This window comes from Populus trichocarpa, chromosome 7, assembly GCF_000002775.5.
Source record: "Populus trichocarpa isolate Nisqually-1 chromosome 7, P.trichocarpa_v4.1, whole genome shotgun sequence".
NCBI classification, from domain to species: Eukaryota; Viridiplantae; Streptophyta; class Magnoliopsida; order Malpighiales; family Salicaceae; genus Populus; species Populus trichocarpa.
The window spans coordinates 1,931,251-1,947,418 of NC_037291.2; the positions used below are offsets into that span (position 1 = coordinate 1,931,251).

Here is a 16,168-nt window from a genome sequence, read left to right on the forward strand (position 1 = left end):
GATGTGCATTCTTTGATTAATTATATATTTCTTCATGTATGGATTCTTTTGCTAATAAATTGTAGTTCAATTAATATTAGTATTCTCTGTTCTCTTTCAAATGATCTTGAGTTTGAACATCTTTTTTGTAAGAAAAAATGAATGGATTGTTTCAATTTTTCTTTATAGATTTGAATAATTTTATAGAATAATTGAGAATTTATAATTAAATTAGTAGTTCTTCATTTATAAATTTTAGTTCCACTAAATCGAGACCATCTTTCTCTCACAAACAAATAAATAAAAAATAAAAAAAAGACAAATAGATAAAGGAAATGTTTGTTTTTACTATTAAAACAACATTTTATGATTTTTGTAAAAATATTTTACTCGATATTATTTTTTGATATTATGATATTAAAAATAATTTTTAAAATTATTATTTTAAATAAAAAATATTTTAAAAAATAATCTATGTCGCGCTGCCTAACTGTTTCCACTTCACCCCCTGCCACTGCTGCCTCACTCCACTCCACCGCCTGATTCTCCCTCCAAACACCACAATTATTCATTTTTAAGAATCGCCAACAGAAACAAGCCAAACAGAAACTTTTTTTATTTTAAGAAAAAAAACACCGTAATGTGGAGACGGAGCTTTAGCACGGCAACCAATGCCTCGACCGCACTGAAGGAGAAGAAATGGGACGCGCTGGTGATCGGCGCCGGCCACAACGGCCTAACAGCTGCCGCTTATTTAGCTGGCTCCGGCCTATCCGTCGCCGTTCTTGAACGCCGCCACGTCATCGGCGGAGCTGCCGTAACGGAAGAACTGATTCCAGGCTTCAAGTTCTCTCGCTGTAGTTATCTCCAAAGTCTCCTCCGTCCTTCACTCATCAAGTAAACTACATACACAAAATCTCTATTTTCATTTTGTTTTTTTTTCAGTCCGCGTTTGACATGTCGGTAGAATTTCTCGTTATTTATCCGTGCTTGAAGAGAGTTGGAGTTAGGGAGGCATGGATTGAAGTTGTTGAAGAGGAGTCCGTCGTCTTTTACGCCGTGTTTAGATGGAAGCTACCTTTTATTAGGGCCTGATAGAGAGCTTAATCATTCAGAGATCTCTAAGTTCTCTGTTAATGACGCCAATGCATATCACAGGTAATGATTAGTTTTCTTTCTTTCTTTCTCTCTTAATTAGTTTTTACCTTTGAGATAAATGGTTTGTTTTGTTTATTATTATTTTAAAAAAAAAAAAAACTTGGCATTTGCAGATATGAGAAGCAGCTAGAGAGTTTCTGTAAGTTGATGGATCCTTTGTTGGACTCGCCACCACCAGAAACTGCGCAAAATGGAGCGTCTTTTAATGATCGATTGAAGGACAAATTGAGAAAATCGGCTTTTTGGGCAAGTTTTATGCGGCAAGCGCTCTCATTAGGGCAAAAAGATTTGGTGTAAGAGCTCTTTTAGTGATCCAAGTCCGTGGGTTTGGTTAGGTAGTAGAACTAAGTAAGAAAAGGCGATTAGGAATGCTGATATGCAAACTTTGAATGTTAGGATATGCTTGTTGATTTTGGCAGGGATTTTATGGACCTTTTGTTGTCTCCAGCTTCGAAGGTTTTGAATAAATGGTTTGAGGTTTGTTATCTAACTAGTTTTCTTAGTACTTTATTCTCTAATTCAAAGAAGGAAATTCCTTTCATTTGTTTATATGTAGCATGTTCATAATGTGTTTAAGTTCAAGAATCAACAATAAAATAAAAACTGTTTAAAGCATACAATTATGAGTGGATGTCACTCATTTTACTCTAATGGTAACAAAGTGATTGCAACTAATTTTGACTTTTTAAATATGATATTGTTTATAATATGCATTGGATTCGAATCTTTGTTGTGTTTTTATGATTTTTGGCTTTTTAATCTTCTGCTGCTGAATTTACAGACAGATGTTCTTAAGGCAACTCTTGCAACAGATGCTGTGATAGGTTCTACGGTAAGATTCCAGCACCAGTGTGGAAAATTAGTTTTAGATCTTGTTCATTTCATGTAAAACACTCAGCAGGCAGCAGCACACAGCGCACAGTGCACACGCAGAGGCATGCCTATTAACTTACTCCCCTCTAATGATGAAAATATGGGAGAGAGGGGGTTCAGAAGAAGAAAGCAAATACTGTGGATTGAACCTTTTTTTTTTGGTTTCTTGAATGTATATGCAGGCAAGTGTCCATACACCAGGGAGTGGATATGTTTTGCTACATCACGTGATGGGAGAAACTGATGGGGAACGTGGAATTTGGTCGTATGTATTTCCATTGCCATTTTGATGTGTTGATTGTCAATCACAGAAATAGAAAGCTGTAAATTGCCTAGATCTCTTTATTTTTTATTGCTCTAATGTGTTACCAGTAATCACCTTTTTTTTTAATCGGAACCAGGCTAATCTAACTAAATTGTGATGTGGCATTGAATCTCAGTGCAGTCATTTTGTCTTCAAAAAGGAAAGGGTTTCTGCATCGTCCATCAGTTTAACAAGCAAAGCTTGTAGAACTTTCATTATGAGTTGAGAGTACCTCCAATATGCATATGCTCTTTGTATGTGAAACATTAGGATTGTTATGTTGAAGCTCATGAAATAAACTTGCTCTAATCTTCTTTAACTAACTCACACTTAGGCTTCATCTAAATTCTCAATTTAATTCATTTGACTCATCTTTTCTTTACCTTACATATTGTTCCTCACACATTTTCTTCTTTCAGATGTATAAAAACGTAGTTTGCCTTTGTCACATTATAAGCACCACATTCATCAGCAATTATACATGAGAAGTCATATTTTGTAGGTATGTTGAAGGTGGGATGGGTTCAGTATCCTCTGCTATCGCAAATGCTGCTAGGGAATCTGGGGCTCATATTGTGACAAGTGCAGAGGTATCTTTGGTTCAATTACTCTTATCTTTCTTAAGGCACCTGCTACAAGTGAAAACAAACAATATACATCTGAAAAAAAAGGAAAGTAGCTATCTTTGGATGGATAACTGATTGTTTGTCCCTGAACTGCCTACCTCTTAATATGAGGTTTGGAATCATTCTCGATGCGAACTCAGCTGAAGTTAATTCATGATGCTTTGATCATCATTTCTTTTCTCTACATGAATATGGCTTTGTATGTTCATGTTAGCATCTGTTACGCTTTGGAGATTAAGTTGAATTTCTTATGCTACTTCTGAAATGCCTTAATGATGATGGTAAGGTTAATTGAACTTAATTAGCTAAGATATATTGATTCATCAATCACTGTCATGTAAGTTGAGAGCCAATCATGCTTTCATTTCCTAAACTTCACTTGTTTGTACGTTTAGCTGTTTGCATTGGTGCCTTGTGGAATTGTTCTAGGCTATCTTTGATATTTTCTTTTCTTTGTCCAGGTTTCACAATTGATGATCAAGGATTCTGGCACTGTGAATGGGGTTAGTTCATTAAGCAGTTCTATATAGTAAGTGTGTTTAAAATCTCAGATCAAACTAATCAGATACAGTGAACATGATCAAATTATTTAGGTATTACTGGCTGATGGTACAGAAGTTCTCTCTCCAATTGTTCTGTCAAATGCCACTCCTTATAAGACTTTCTTGGTAAAATTTTAATTATGTTCTTCCATCACTAATTTTTCTGAGATGAACAGCCTATTGAGTTTGTAAAAGCGATATTGGAAATATCATGTATACCGAACTTTTGTTTTTAAATTAACTTATGTCCTAAACAAACTTTGATTTTGGTGATGTATTATGCATGTATGGCACAGGAATTAGTCCCTAATAATACCCTTCCTGATGATTTTACCCGTGCCCTGAAGTACTCTGACTATAGCTCTGTAAGCTTGATTTTTTTGACTAGAAATTTCTGTCATACATGCATAGCTTGATTCTATTTAGACCCAATCTTCGTGGTTCTGCAAACAAATACAGGCAACTACAAAGATTAATCTAGCTGTTGATAAACTCCCCCAATTTCAATGCTGCAAGTTGAATCATCCTGATGCTGGTCCTCAGCACGTGGGCACTATTCATATTGGTTCAGAGAGGTATCCGTTTAGATCTGCAGTACTGTTCTGTTGGTTCTTGACCTAATCTGTAAGACTCTTGATTTTTAAGTTTTAAAGTGGGCGTTGAGACCCAGATAGAGTAGAAGGATCATAACCCAATCATGGGCCAAAATTTTCTTCTAGTTTTCTGCTAGCTGATCTCAATTTAGGGAGGCACTAGAACTTGCATGGTGATGTAATTGATTGATTTAGCCAGCTTTTCTTTTGCTGCTGTTTGTATAATGTGTTTCAGTTTGTTATTTGTTAGAATTGAAACAGGAAGTAGGGGTGTGTCTACTGAACAGGTAACTCATTTCTGCTGATTTTCTTACTAGTGACATCACGCTGGAAAGAAATAGTGGTAATCATGCAAAAAGTTCTTAGCAATAGAGTTAGATATCTTGTAGAATTACTGGTCGTTACACTGGTGGCTGGAAAAAACATCCAGCCCAGTGGACAACTACTGACAACTGTAAAACATTACTGGATGATCCTGCAAAACATTACTGGATGATGCCGCAAACAAACTATCACCACCTTTTATTATTAGATTTGATTTTACTACCTTAATGGAGAATTGACAATCCACTGCACACTTTTGTTCTGTGTTTCTTTAAAAGTATGGAGGAGATTGATTTGGCTTGTCAAGATGCTGTCAATGGGGTACCATCAAGAAGGCCAGTTATCGAAATGACAATTCCTTCTGTATTGGACAAAACTATTTCTCCTCCTGGTACATGAAACTTTGTTTTTGATGCAACTTAATCTGTTGTAATTTCCTGTATTGGACAACACCATTGGAATGTTACCCTCTCTTTGCAGGTAAGCATGTGATCAACTTGTTTGTCCAATACACACCCTATAAGCCATCAGATGGAAGCTGGGGAGATTCTGCTTATAGAGTAAGTTAAATTGTTGAAATTTTAGCCTCTACTTCCAAGGTTGGGAACTTTAACATTCCTGTGACCTTATAATTGGTCCCCCTGTGCCTACTATCTAGGCTGAGGCTCTTAGTGTTGACCAGAAGATCTCGTTTTTCTTCTTTTACAATGTCAGCTAGTAGTTATTACAGTCTTAAGTTTTATACGTGATAATGCTTCTCATTTCTTATGCTACATGTGATTCTCACTTCCATCGAGTAAAAGGTGCAAGTTTCATCTTTTGAACTCTGAAAAAAAATGATCTGCTTTATAGGAATCATTTGCACAAAAATGTTTTAGCTTGATTGAGGAATATGCCCCTGGGTTCAGCTCATCAATCATTGGCTATGACATGTTGACTCCACCAGATCTTGAAAGGGAAATTGGTCTTACAGGTACCTTTTCGGCACCAATTATCTGCTTTTGGATTTTAGACAGGTCATTTCGTAACAATGAATGAGACAAGGAACACAGGCACGAAGTTACCGCCATTAGATAATTAGAATTAGGTCCTCGTAGTACACGCACAACTTCAAAGATGATTTGTTTTTAACTGAACTCCAGATTCTCCAGGTTCTTACCAAGCTACAAAATTTCCTGATACTTGAATGGTTTCTTACAGGAGGGAATATATTCCACGGTGCTATGGGATTGGATTCCCTTTTCCTCATGCGACCAGTGAAAGGATGGTAACTCTAACAAGTGGATTTTTAAAGAGTAACAAATACGATGTTGTTGCTAAAAAAAATAAAAAAAATCATGCATGGTATTCTAAACAAAATATTTTTTCTTGACCATACAGGTCGAGCTATAGGACTCCTCTCCAAGGGCTGTATTTGTGTGGAAGCGGAACCCATCCAGGGGGTGGTGTGATGGGCGCACCTGGACGCAATGCTGCACATGTCGTTCTTCAAGATGTTGAAAAACGTTGAACCGATTCTCTTGTAGTGTGTTTGGGATTTTCAAAAATTTTGATTTTTTTTTATTTAAAATAATTTTTTTTTATGTTTTCATATCGTTTTGATACGTAGATATTAAAAATAATTTTAAAAAATTAAAAAAAAATTATTTTAACATATTTATAAATAAAAAAATACTTTAAATTGTTATCGCTATCACCTTCTCAATCTCAAATATAGATGATCATCATATAAAAGAACTTTTGTTTCTTGATGATTGATCTGTTTTCTTTCTCTTATTTCCTTAAAATACCCTTAAAATAACTTTATCCTTGGAATTGTTTCATAGCCTAGACAACAAGCTCATAAAGCAGCTTCGCAATTAAGATCTGTGGCTCTTCCTGAATCAACAGTTAAAGTAGGGGTTCCCCCGGCTATTCCAAGGCCTATTTCAATGCAAGAATGTTCGGAAATCACAAACGGGGAATATCATAGAACAAACAGCAGCAATATAAAGATTTTCCGATGGCTAGCCTTGAGCATCCAATTTTTACTGAATTAGTTAGCGACAAATCTAGATTATAGAATCTAAATCTCTGTTTAGCATTGAAAGAATTGCCAGTGCATCAAACTCCGTTTACTGCATGAGCTTGCATCAAAACTGTTTGACTGCCATAACATTTTGAAGAGTCCATCGATCGTTATTCCAACATTGTTCTAGATAATGTATTACCGGCTCCGCCAACCAGAAACTGTTTTGGGGACTAATGAGATGGAATTTGAGGCTGCTTCTGACCTGCATCAATTTAGATATAATCCATTAACTCATCATCGCCATGGACAATAACAGTACACACATGAGGGAGGGAGGGAAGGAGGACTTTGATATTTCTTCAACAGCTCTCATAACTTCTGTAGAACTTGTTTCCAACACTTGACCTCCAGAAATTATCTCATCTATAATAGCATGGAGCTGCAAAAGAAAGATGAAAGCTTAGTTTCAATGGAAAATATTTGCATCTATACTACTGGCAAATCGAACATTAAGAACTTCAGGTTATATGATCAAGTGAAAACTCCTAAAAAAATAGTCAACTGATTCGATGTTGGAGATTTCCACAAGCAATTGGCAATAAAATCTCTGAAATGCATGCCCTCCTATCCTGTGGGTCGTCAAATAAATATACAATAATGTCGGTTGAGTAATTTTCTTTATTCTATTTAGAAGTTGAAAACCTAAATCCCAAAGCACTATCGGCGTAACAAAAAAGCTAAGAAGAAATGGGGGATCCACATACCTTGCTGTAATTGAACACAATGTCAAGCTCGCATACATTCCTGAAGCACTTGTCCAATGTTTCTACAAAAACTGAAAGGCAGGAGGGTTTACATAAGCAAAAAACACAAAAGGAATGTTAGCAATAAAATAAAGGAAGCACTTATATTTGTGACAAGAACACGACCAATAAGCTTAATCTTTTGTCCTTCATAATGCAGGTTAAAAGGATACCAGAAGCTATCAACAATCTAAAAAGGTCCTAAAAGTTGTCAACTGTACCGTTTCAAGTGCTAAATGAACATCCTCTTGGTGATTATATAAGAAAAAATCCACTTCAAATGACAATAAATCTTCAGACCATAAACCGTAAAGCCGCCAACCAAATGAACAAAAAATGCAGTTAAATCAGTTGATGGTTTTTGATACATTGAAACATCCAGTTTTCCTCAAGTGGTTTTGCCTCTATCAAACAATTATCGATACCAAAGTTCAATTCTGTACAATTCCAATGCCATTCAGCCCGCCTCCTTGCATCTTTCTCGCAGCTAAATCATTGGTTCATTCAATACTCCAAAATTCTCAAAATCCATCAGCCTCTCTACCATCCACCTTCCACTTGATAACAGCTAGCAATAAATCATTATGCAATAATCCATTTTTGTCATATCATTCAATCATGGTTAGTAAAGGTAGTAGTACCTTGTATGAGATCAAGCATCGCAAGCTCGTTCTCAGAACTATCAAACACAAAGACAAAGTACAATGTTGCATAATGTTTGTACACAAGACGACTATCCTGCCCACATAGAACAGAAAAATCATAGAAATCCCCAAATGAAAAGACAACCAACCGCAATCAAATCAAATCAAAATTCAGAAATGAAACAAAATAAGAAAATTTACCGGGCCGAAGATTGAATCAACCTCCATGAAATTGCTAACTTTCTCAGCTCTAGTACATAACACTATGGCACATAAAAATCAAAACCCAGAATCAGAAATGACACGATCATCAACAGAAGAGCAAAAAAAAAAAGTGATCAGATCAATCTCAACCTCCAAATACACCGCGTATAAGCTCTTGCTGCTTCTCTACAGTCTGACATCATCAAAGAAACAAAATTTTAATAATTTGTTCGTGAATCTTTATGAAAGAAAGTTCGTTAAAGAGAGAAATTGTTACCAAAAAATCGTAGAATTTGGTAAGGCGAGGTTTGCCTTGGGTGTTAATCACCAGCACCGCTTTTATCATGCTTGCTTTCTCAATATCTTGTGCCTCTTGATGATTCCTAGTCCCTGTGTTTCCAGCTTTTGGGTTCTCTTCTCTCGCTCCCTGTTAGCTGTATGTATCTTATGTTATTATTTATGTCTCCTTCAGTCCTTCTCGAATGGAAGTTTGCTATTAGATCCGAGGTGGATCTGGTTCAAGTCCAAGGCCTAGGTCCATAGTCAGGTAGACCGACTCAGGTGACACTCAGATTAATTTAATTTTTAAAAAAAGATTTAAATCCCTATTGTTTTCATTAAAAAAAATAAAAATTAATGGGTTTTTACTAGCCCAACACAAGCTAGATTTTGAATCAATAAGTTATTGGGTTGATTTATTGGACCGGATCTTATAAGAATTGTTTTATTCAATCCTGTCCCTAGAGATTTTACTATTTATACTTGCTATCAGCATCGAGCAAGGACTAAAGTATAAATAGTTATGGGAATGCACCAGTATTTTGCTGCTGCTGAGTTGATGCAGCTAAGAGAGACCTCGCCAGCTCGAGCTCCCGGTCTTTATCTGACAAGGCCTTCTTAAGTTCTTTCACCTCCTTCAAAATATATAGCAAATATATTTTCAATACTAATAATTTAGGTCTTCTTTGAAGTTGTATTAATAATTATTTTTCAAAATGTTTTTTAATCGAAAATATATAAAAATAATATTTTTTTATTTTTTAAAATTAATATAAAAAATAATTAAAAAAATTAAAAATTTTATAAAACACGACAAGTAACTACAATATCATAAGAAAACTTTGGTGCAATGCCTATCTACTAAAAAGAAAAATTGAGATTCTTCGTCCAATTAAACAATAACACATGGCATTCAACAAACTATTAGAATTTTTCTTTTTCATTTTCTTCTCAAGAACGGAATCTCAGAAGGGGACTGATTTGATGTAATTTAGAGTTAGAAATTTGATTTGTCACATGCAAAAAGTAGAGTTTACCGAAAATGTAAAGAAACTATACAATGATGTTTTAGCTATGTAGTAGATCTTTGTTGAAAGTTAAAAAATTTATTTTAAATAAAAAAATTATATATATAGGTTTTTTAACATATTTTTGTAGTTAAAATTTTTTAAATGAAAATCAAAAAATTTATACATACATACAATCAAATAAATAAAGAATTGTGTGTGTTAATAAATAAAAAAAAACCATAAACAATAACTAAAAATAAAAATGAAAAAATTGAGAAACAGATGTAAATCAAGATATTTAATCTTGTTAGCCAGGATATTTACCCAGTAGTATTTGCTAAAATTGTTTCTTCAAATAATTTCTTTATTAAATCAAACAATAATAAAAATAAAGACACAAGTTAAATTGATTGAACAAAATAAAAGGGTAAAAAACATTATACAAGGCTGCACATATTAGAAATATTATCCGAAAATAATTTTTTTTATTTTCAAAAATAAAATTCATCTATGTAAAAGATAAAAATAAATCATAGATCAATAAGAAAAAATCTTTAAAATTTAAATGTATAACAAAAAATAACTATCATTTAAAAGAGGTTTTCTAAATAAAATAAAAAGAAGAAGGGGGTATTAATCTAAATATAAAAAAAGAATTAGACACAAAAACCATATAAAAAGCATTAATTTAAAAAATAATTAGAAAAAAAATAATTTAGAAAAAGAGCAAAGATCAGGCGTTGTGGGGCTAGGTTTGCACGCCTGGCCCATTGCGTCAAGGCCGGCGCGACTAGGCCCTTTTTTTTATTTACAACTAGGGCAGCATCCGCCCCAATTTTTTTTATATAAAAAAATCAGACAACACCTCATCTAATTTGCTCATATTCTGGCTATTGTGGTGACCGTAAAATCATAGCTTATGTTATTTTTACCTAAAAACCTATTTTTAACCCAAAACACTTTAGGAACCGCGATAAACCTATCAATGGCCTTAAAACATTTAGAAAACCATTTCAAAAACCAAAATCAACCCAAAACCAAAAAACAACCGAGCTCAGATCTGTTTTTTCACGAACTTTAAAGGTAAAAAAACATCTAATATGAACTCTCTTTTAAATGGAATCATTTGACACAAAATTGATTATTTTGGTGGTCTAAATCGGTGTCAACGATATTTTTCTCTCTCTACCACTGAAATTCAATGACCTTTCTCTATCCTTTCTGAACCAAGGACTATAAATATAACAAAAATTAACTTTTGTACTAAAATTGAATTTGAAAAAAAATAACCAAAATCATATAATTTGTGTTATTTTTAAAGTTAAAGGACCAAAATATATCTTTCTTAAAACTTCTAGCACGTCATTCATATTTAATGCCTTTTAATTTTGATCTTTATTCTTTCAATTCTATCATTGCCTAAAAATCCAAATAAGTTAGACTTCAACGATGATCAAATCATCTAAAAAAAAACTTTAAAAATCAAAATGAATTTTTTAAAAATAAACAGGATCATCTATAATATTTTGTGAGGGGATAAACAATGTTGGCAGCACAGTTTCACCCACACGTTTTTAAGTAATATTAATTAGATAATGCCCGTTACCAAAATGGCATTCTTTTCTCGAAAAAAAAATAATCAGAGGTACTTTTGTATGATCCTTTTAAGTTAAATGCGATCCAAATAAAATTATTTTATTAATAAAATGGAAAAAACGAAATGAGGACATTCAAATGGAATTTTCAAAATAGTGAACTGAGAAAAAATGTATAAATAAAAATAATCTGGTTTATTAATTTTAGGAATACTTACCACCGTCAAATTCCAACAACTAAGAACTTGGACGTCTTCAAATCGGAAGTATTCATATTGTTCGCTGAAACCAAAATGTAGCATAAGAAAGCTGACATGAGTGAGTAGCTCTCCACCTCTCCTCAGTTGCTGAGCATGTTCTTTTCTTGGACAATGAGCTGCAGCATAAGCAAGCATTTCTATCCAAACTTCATTTATCATCTTCCATCGCTTCTCGAGTCCCCATGACCGCAATTGCCTGGCGAGCCAATACCCACCATCTAGCACCGACTTGGTTGTTCTCCAGTCGCTCAGAAAATCACTCTCAGCAGTAGTGTATGATTCAATGCCGAGCAGTATTGTATCGACAACATCCTTCTTACTCAGCGCCTGCTCGCCTGTTGCAATGACTTTTCCTAAAAGCGCCAGGTCCTGGCAAGTATCTAGATATCCCTTCTCTATATCACCGATTCCTTTAGGGAGCATATTTGGTCTCGCCACCAGAAGATACATCGTGTATTCAGACAAGCATTTGCTTGTTTCGCAGTCTGAAGGGACATTATTATTTGCATCTTTATCAGCAAAATAGCAAATATCTGTTGCGAGGTGCCAGACAAGAAGGCTCCGGCTGAATTCTACTTCAGTTGTACACCACTTGAAGTCATGTAATTGTCCCTCTCCTTCTAGCACACCGTCTCCTCTCTGACCAATTATTTTCCTTCTGAAATTTGTATCAATGAAATTAAAATTCTCCTTGATCTTCTCGCATTTCTTTTGAAGGTGTCCGAAAATAGAATTTCGTAGTCCAACATTCATATCTTCCCGATCCACATACACCTGCCTCGTCATTTCAAGGATTCCGAGCAATTCCAAACAATATTTAAGTGGCTTGTTTTCAATGCAAAAGCTTATCAGGTTATGCTGCGCTATGGATCTCGACTACCTCTTGCTTCTAGTTAACTTCCTTATCAGAGAATAAATAGCTCTAGTTAGGGCGTTCCCTCTTTCATCAATCAACCAAATCATTGTCTAGTCAGAGAAAACGAGGCATGAAAAGGCATAAATCTCGTGCCCGCAAACAATAAATACGTAATTGTAATGTCGATTGTTGGGTAGGCATGCTTGTCAATCATGACTTGGAAGGTAATAAACGCAGTAAAAAAGAGTAGAAAGCTGATAGAGCGAAGAATGATTCCGACAAGGGAGTAAATCAGGGGCGCTTTAGTATAAAGCATATCATATATTAATCCAAGCTCAACTTCTACCACCTTGAAGGCATCGTCTGCTGAATTTGAGGAAATCAGCAACTGGCTGTTCATTAGTGCAGGAATGCCAGGGACAAGATCCTGCATCATAAACATGGATATATCGAAGAAGGTATAAACTCGACGAAGATAATTTCCCCCGAGAGCTCGTTGAAGAGTTTCTGTTGCCCTTAATGGGTAAAATGGTCGAAATTTTGAGAGAAAGGTGTTTTTCAAGCTCTTGGAGCATGAAGACCTGAGCACCCAGGTCATCTCTGCGTACTTTATAATGCCAACAATGAGCATTGGGATCGCTATGAATGTGAGGATACCGCTACCCCAAGACCTTGAGAAGACCTGCAAAGCCACTCCGACTTGGACTGCAAGACCAAGTAAGTGCCTAAACCACAACTCGTTATCTTCAATCGAGTATGCAGTGATTGTGTCTGGGCCACCAAGGTGCAGGAGTAGAAAAGGAGCCCAAAATGCCTGGATTAAATTGTTTGCTTTATTTGAACCGCCACCTGCTGAATCGCCTTGGCTCCTAGATAGAATACCAGTGCAACAGTTGCCACCAAGTCAGCTGATAGGTATGCACACCAAACAAAAATCCTGACCCAGCTTCTTGCAATGTACTTTCTTCGGGAACCAAATATAATGAGGATGATTTGTAGTAAGAGACTAACTAAAAGCATTCCTCGAATCTCCCATGTGTTCCACAAATTTAAGACTTCTTCAGGCAATTTCTTGAGCATTGTCATCTTTTCCTCACCAGTACTACTGGAAATTAACTAGTTCTCTCGATTGTAAGATGAAAAGTAAATGTACGTGGATATTTCTATATATAAAAAAAATCTCTTAAAATAGATAGTGAAACAAATCTAATGAGGAAAAACTTTTGCAGTAGATTTGGGGTAAGGTGTCATAAGATTCGAGTTGCTGTATAATGTTTTGCTAATATTCTCTTGAGAAATAATTATTTTAAAATATACGTTCACAAAAATCTCGAGTCGAGGTAGATTGTTTTCATGAAAATGATTGAAATTTTAAATTAGAATTTGATTAAATTCCTATATACTATTTCGATTTGCATATATCAATTAGAATAGAGATAATATTTATGAAAAAGACTAAAAAATAATATGTTTAAAACATAGTTATCAAACCTAGTCTGGAGGTTGACCCGGCCAAGTCCAGGGTTATACAAGGTTGACCCGGGTCAACCCGGAAAAATTTTAAAAAAATATTTGAAGTTTTAATATTTCATATGAAAAAATTATGAAGCAATCCATATGGATATATGCTATACATGTTGTAAATAATGAACTTTAAAAGATTATTTCAAAAGGTTTTTTATCCCACATTGAAAAAATATAATTTTTTTTCTTGTGAACATAGAGTATATATACTAAAAAGTTTCAAATCTTACATTGAAAAAATAAAATATTCTTTTAGTATTTATATAGTGAACTTTGAAATGGTTTAGTAACCAACTGAAAAATATATATAAAAAGAGAGTTCTCTGGTTAGGAGAAAAAACACATTTTAAAAAAATTTTCTACCGGGTTTTGCCGGGTCACCCGGGTTCCGGGTTGACCTGGCGGGTCAACTAGTTTTCTTCGAGTCAATTGCAGGCCCGGGTTTTTAATAAAACATACCCGGTCAAGGTTCCGGGTTGACCCACCGGGTCAGGTCTGATAACTATGGTTTAAAATCTAATTAGATTAGAAAATCATATTTAGAATTTGACTAAATTTTTATATACTAATTTAACTAAGAATCATATATTATTTTCTATCTCCCCGCACTATTAGGAACTATACTAAACAATTAGTATTTGCTACCATTTACACAAGAGATTTAGAATTTGACTAAAATTTTATATAGTTATTAAACTATAAATTTGATTTATGATGGCACATTATACAAATTAATTTGAATAGACTTGTGTATTCAAAGTTGATTAGAAAATAAGTTTATAAATCAAAATGAATTATATATATATATATAGTAAAACACAAATAAAAAGAAAGATGAGTTTTACTACAACTGATCTTGTAGAATTTACCTTACAAGTTTTATAATGAAGTTTATTAAATAATTAAATTCATAGGATAACCTATAAAATAAGATTAAAAATAATATTTATTAAAGCATGTTTAGAACAGGGCATTATCATCTTTGTATATTATCATGAAGATTTTTTTTTTTGGATTTTTTAAATAAAATTTATCAACATAATAAATAAGCAAAGATAAATCTCTTTTTACTTTTAAAAAATACCTAAAGCTTATCTACAGTACAAGGAGAGAAGGAAAAGGAGAGTTTGAATATCAAGTAAAAGTTTGAATGACAGCGTCATAGTAGTTTTTTTTAAGTGTTTTTTTATTGAAAATATATAAAAATAATATTTTTTATTTTTTAAAATTTATTTTTAATATTAAAACGCAAAAATGATATGAAATATTTAAAAATTTTAATTTAAAACAAAATAAATAAAGGAATTTTTATTTTAAAAAAAATACTTTAAAAAAAGTTAACAAATAAATGCAGCATCACACTTTCCTTTAACAGATAGAATTATTAAGGAAACTCTGGATAAATAATCTGTTTTCTAAAATTAGTAATAAATTTGTCATCATCTGCCTTTCTCCATCAGTATTATCCATTTCAGAAGTTTGTTGGCAAAACAAGACGTAGGGCAAGATAGAAAATTCACCAACGCATAGCCAACATGTATATAAACAACCCTTTCAAAATCAAAGCCCTAATTTATCAGGCAGCAACACTTTAAGGAAGGTGAAAAGCTTCTGCCTTGGCGGCGCATGGCAACTCCTCAGCAGCAAGAAGACGACTCTGAAGATGACTTAGACCCGATCAAGATCCTACTACCAGACAACCAAAACGGATTCTCTAAAATACAACATGACACACCAGCACAGGAAGTACAGCAGCATTACATCCATTCGATCAAGTCAACGGTGGTAATCAGACAATTCCCATCACAAGGTCTCTCCTTCCAGCTCTGGCCAGCAGCTACAACTCTCTTCACTCTCCTCGACAACCACAGCACCAGCCCTTTATCACCAATTCTTGATACAATATCCAACGGTTCTACTCATGGGGCTCTTAAGATTCTTGAACTGGGGTCAGGTACTGGGATTGTAGGAATTGCCGCAGCTGTGACGCTTGGTGCTAAGGTCACAGTCACAGACTTACCTCACGTGATACCCAACTTGCAATTCAACGTGGATGCTAACGCTGACGTGTTGGCTTCACGAGGTGGGGCTGTAGACGTGGCAGCTCTAAGGTGGGGAGAGGATGCTGACGTGGAGGCAGTGGGGAGGGAGTTTGATCTTGTGCTGGCATCCGACGTCGTCTATTACGATTACCTTTATGAGCCTTTGCTTAAAACACTGCGTTTGTTGATGCTGGGCGAGGGTAAGAAGATGGTCTTTGTTATGGCTCATTTGAGGAGGTGGAAGAAGGATTCTGTGTTTTTTAAGAGGGCCAAGAAGGTTTTTAATGTTGAGGTTGTTCATGTGGACAGTCCCTGTGAAGGGTCTAGGATTGGTGTTGCTGTTTATCGCTTTGCCGCCAAGGCCCAAAGGTTGCCTGCTGGCTTAAATCGCATTTCTTTGTGATCAATGCCATCTTTGTTAAACAAGGAAATTCAAGATCTTCTGTTTTCTTGCCATTGAAATTCTATTTTTGCTACATAATTGCACTTGCCAAGCATAGGAGGGAAGAAAGAAAACAGATCAAGGAAAATTACACGATGC

At 34.6% G+C, this 16,168-nt stretch overlaps 3 protein-coding genes across 3 annotated transcripts; 2 read left to right on the forward strand and 1 right to left on the reverse strand.

Moving 5' to 3' along the window:
• The first annotated feature begins 457 nt into the window (after positions 1-457).
• Positions 458-5,982, forward strand: LOC7473179 (uncharacterized). Its single transcript, XM_002310769.4, has 16 exons — positions 458-876; positions 976-1,137; positions 1,251-1,430; positions 1,557-1,614; positions 1,919-1,969; positions 2,193-2,275; positions 2,817-2,904; positions 3,402-3,443; positions 3,534-3,608; positions 3,779-3,847; positions 3,942-4,057; positions 4,678-4,790; positions 4,880-4,959; positions 5,252-5,372; positions 5,600-5,666; positions 5,780-5,982. Exons 1-16 carry the CDS (start codon positions 620-622, stop codon positions 5,907-5,909), a joined length of 1,692 nt encoding a protein of 563 aa, XP_002310805.2. The 5' UTR covers positions 458-619; the 3' UTR covers positions 5,910-5,982.
• Positions 5,983-6,274: 292 nt separating this feature from the next.
• On the reverse strand, positions 6,275-8,559 carry LOC7473178 (AP-3 complex subunit sigma). Its single transcript, XM_002310195.4, has 7 exons — positions 8,339-8,559; positions 8,212-8,254; positions 8,059-8,120; positions 7,855-7,951; positions 7,175-7,245; positions 6,758-6,849; positions 6,275-6,672 (listed from the first exon to the last, which is right to left on the reverse strand). Exons 1-7 carry the CDS (start codon positions 8,405-8,407, stop codon positions 6,606-6,608), a joined length of 501 nt encoding a protein of 166 aa, XP_002310231.3. The 5' UTR covers positions 8,408-8,559; the 3' UTR covers positions 6,275-6,605.
• Positions 8,560-15,093: 6,534 nt separating this feature from the next.
• On the forward strand, positions 15,094-16,083 carry LOC7473177 (uncharacterized). Its single transcript, XM_002310768.4, has one exon. The coding sequence runs from the start codon at positions 15,212-15,214 to the stop codon at positions 16,028-16,030; it is 819 nt and encodes a 272-aa protein (XP_002310804.3). The 5' UTR covers positions 15,094-15,211; the 3' UTR covers positions 16,031-16,083.
• Positions 16,084-16,168: the final 85 nt, after the last annotated feature.

Excerpts from the sequence above, each read along its gene's own strand:
- LOC7473179 (XM_002310769.4), top strand. The coding sequence starts at position 620 with ATGTGGAGACGGAGCTTTAGCACGGCAACCAATGCCTCGACCGCACTG. Across the intron at positions 4,058-4,677 it reads ATTCATATTGGTTCAGAGAG|TATGGAGGAGATTGATTTGG; the intron begins GTATCCGTTTAG and ends TTTCTTTAAAAG. Across the intron at positions 5,373-5,599 it reads AAGGGAAATTGGTCTTACAG|GAGGGAATATATTCCACGGT; the intron begins GTACCTTTTCGG and ends GGTTTCTTACAG.
- LOC7473178 (XM_002310195.4), bottom strand. The coding sequence starts at position 8,407 with ATGATAAAAGCGGTGCTGGTGATTAACACCCAAGGCAAACCTCGCCTT. Across the intron at positions 8,255-8,338 it reads CCAAATTCTACGATTTTTTG|ACTGTAGAGAAGCAGCAAGA; the intron begins GTAACAATTTCT and ends TGATGATGTCAG. Across the intron at positions 6,850-7,174 it reads TTGTGTTCAATTACAGCAAG|CTCCATGCTATTATAGATGA; the intron begins GTATGTGGATCC and ends TTTCTTTTGCAG.
- LOC7473177 (XM_002310768.4), top strand. The coding sequence starts at position 15,212 with ATGGCAACTCCTCAGCAGCAAGAAGACGACTCTGAAGATGACTTAGAC.